The following is a 1,585-nucleotide window of genomic DNA, read 5'->3' as shown; positions in this document are numbered from 1 at the left end:
AAAAAAAAATAAATAAAAAAATAAAAAAACACATCATAGTAAAATTAATACCTTCTCAGCTTCGCATCGAAGCTAAAAAAGTTATTTTTATTTGTTCATTTTTAAAAAAATTGTGACAGTTCTAATAAAAATTTTTTTTAAAAATATCAAAATTTATCGATTTTAAAAATCGTAATTTTTATGCGGGTTTCCCACATTTACTACAGGGAACGAGGGAAATAGGTACGATTTGTGATCTTTTGACTTATCATTGAAATAAATCGGTCCGGTGAGAGCTGAGAAATAGTGACAAGAGATACCAAAAATCAATTGCTTATTTATATTAATAAATAATGTATTCCTATATTACTTCAATAACCATATTTAATAAGTATTTACAATAATAACAACTTTTAAGTCCCCATATATAATCTATTAATATAATCAACAATCTTTACAGATATTGATTATATGTACATTTAATTTCATTTATTTATAAAAATTATTAATAGGTATCAAACAGTGCAAAATATATGAAATTTATTATAATGAAAACCTTATAGTTGTAATGTTTAGTATCACTCAAAAATATTAAACTGTGATGTTATAAATAAAATTTACCATAGAATGAAAATCAGTTAGTGAATGTTGTGCGTATAAATAAACATATCTAGTAAATCTTTTTAAAAATAAGTTCCAGATTTCGGAAAAAAAATATATATTAAACTTCACAAATTCTATTTTTTTTTTTTTTTTAATTCACCTGATTTTTAATATCAAGTATTTGAGTTAATAGAATTATGAAAACATCAATAAAATTACTTTATTGAGTAATATGATATTTAAAAAATCTCGATCAGCTAGGAAAAAATGATTTAATAATACATTTTTTATTTTTCAAGTAGTAAGATAATAAAGCTCGTGGGACAATTAAAATTGAGTTAATAAAATTTGAAGCAGTCTTGCTCATTTAATAAGTTTTAAGAGAATTTGATTATAATGTTTGCTAAGCAGAAATACTTTTAAATTTTAACCATATTCCATTTTTTGGATTTAAGAAAATAGATTTTTTTAGAAACTTTAATGGTACATCAGTTTTGTCACAAGGCTCAGCTTTATACTTTGACAATATTTCAACAAGAGCTAATTTTATCTCCATTTCTGCAAATCGTTTCCCTAAAGAACAAGTATCACATAATTTTAAATTAAATGCAATAATAGTAATTTAAGTTGTTACTATTACCTAAACAAATACGAGGTCCATCGCCAAATGGAAGATATGTACAATTTGGACGCTCTGCTTTTTCTTTAACATCAAATCTTTCTGGATTGAATGTATTAGGGTCAGGATAATATTTAGGATCCATATGTATACTATAGACAGGTATAATCACTTGTGTTCCTTTTTCAATAACAAGATCGTCATCGGGTACTTCATAATTACTCGTTGCTTTTCGAATAAGATTCGGTGCAACAGGATATTTTCTTAAAGTTTCTAACAAAAATGAATGTTTTTCAATTTATCAAATGGGATATTTGGAAAAGTTAAGTTAAAATCTAATTTGGAGTTTAAAATTAGCTTATACACTCTATATGACATAAAGTA

The 1,585-nt window shown here is 24.2% G+C and overlaps 1 protein-coding gene across 1 annotated transcript; it reads right to left on the bottom strand.

Annotated features, from left to right (window-relative positions):
• Positions 1 to 67: 67 nt before the first annotated feature.
• On the bottom strand, positions 68 to 1,499 carry LOC126909904 (probable cytochrome P450 6a14; the record flags this gene model as incomplete). The annotated part of the gene is made up of 2 exons (XM_050692314.1): positions 68 to 1,155; positions 1,223 to 1,499. Coding segments are annotated over 2 exons (447 nt in total), but the record flags the coding sequence as incomplete, so codon positions are not given.
• Positions 1,500 to 1,585: the final 86 nt, after the last annotated feature.

Source organism: Daktulosphaira vitifoliae, unplaced genomic scaffold, assembly GCF_025091365.1.
Source record: "Daktulosphaira vitifoliae isolate Bord-2020 unplaced genomic scaffold, ASM2509136v1 Scaffold_1972, whole genome shotgun sequence".
NCBI lineage: Eukaryota > Metazoa > Arthropoda > Insecta > Hemiptera > Phylloxeridae > Daktulosphaira > Daktulosphaira vitifoliae.
Note: the sequence above shows the minus strand (reverse complement) of the source record. Positions and strands in the feature narration are given on the sequence as shown.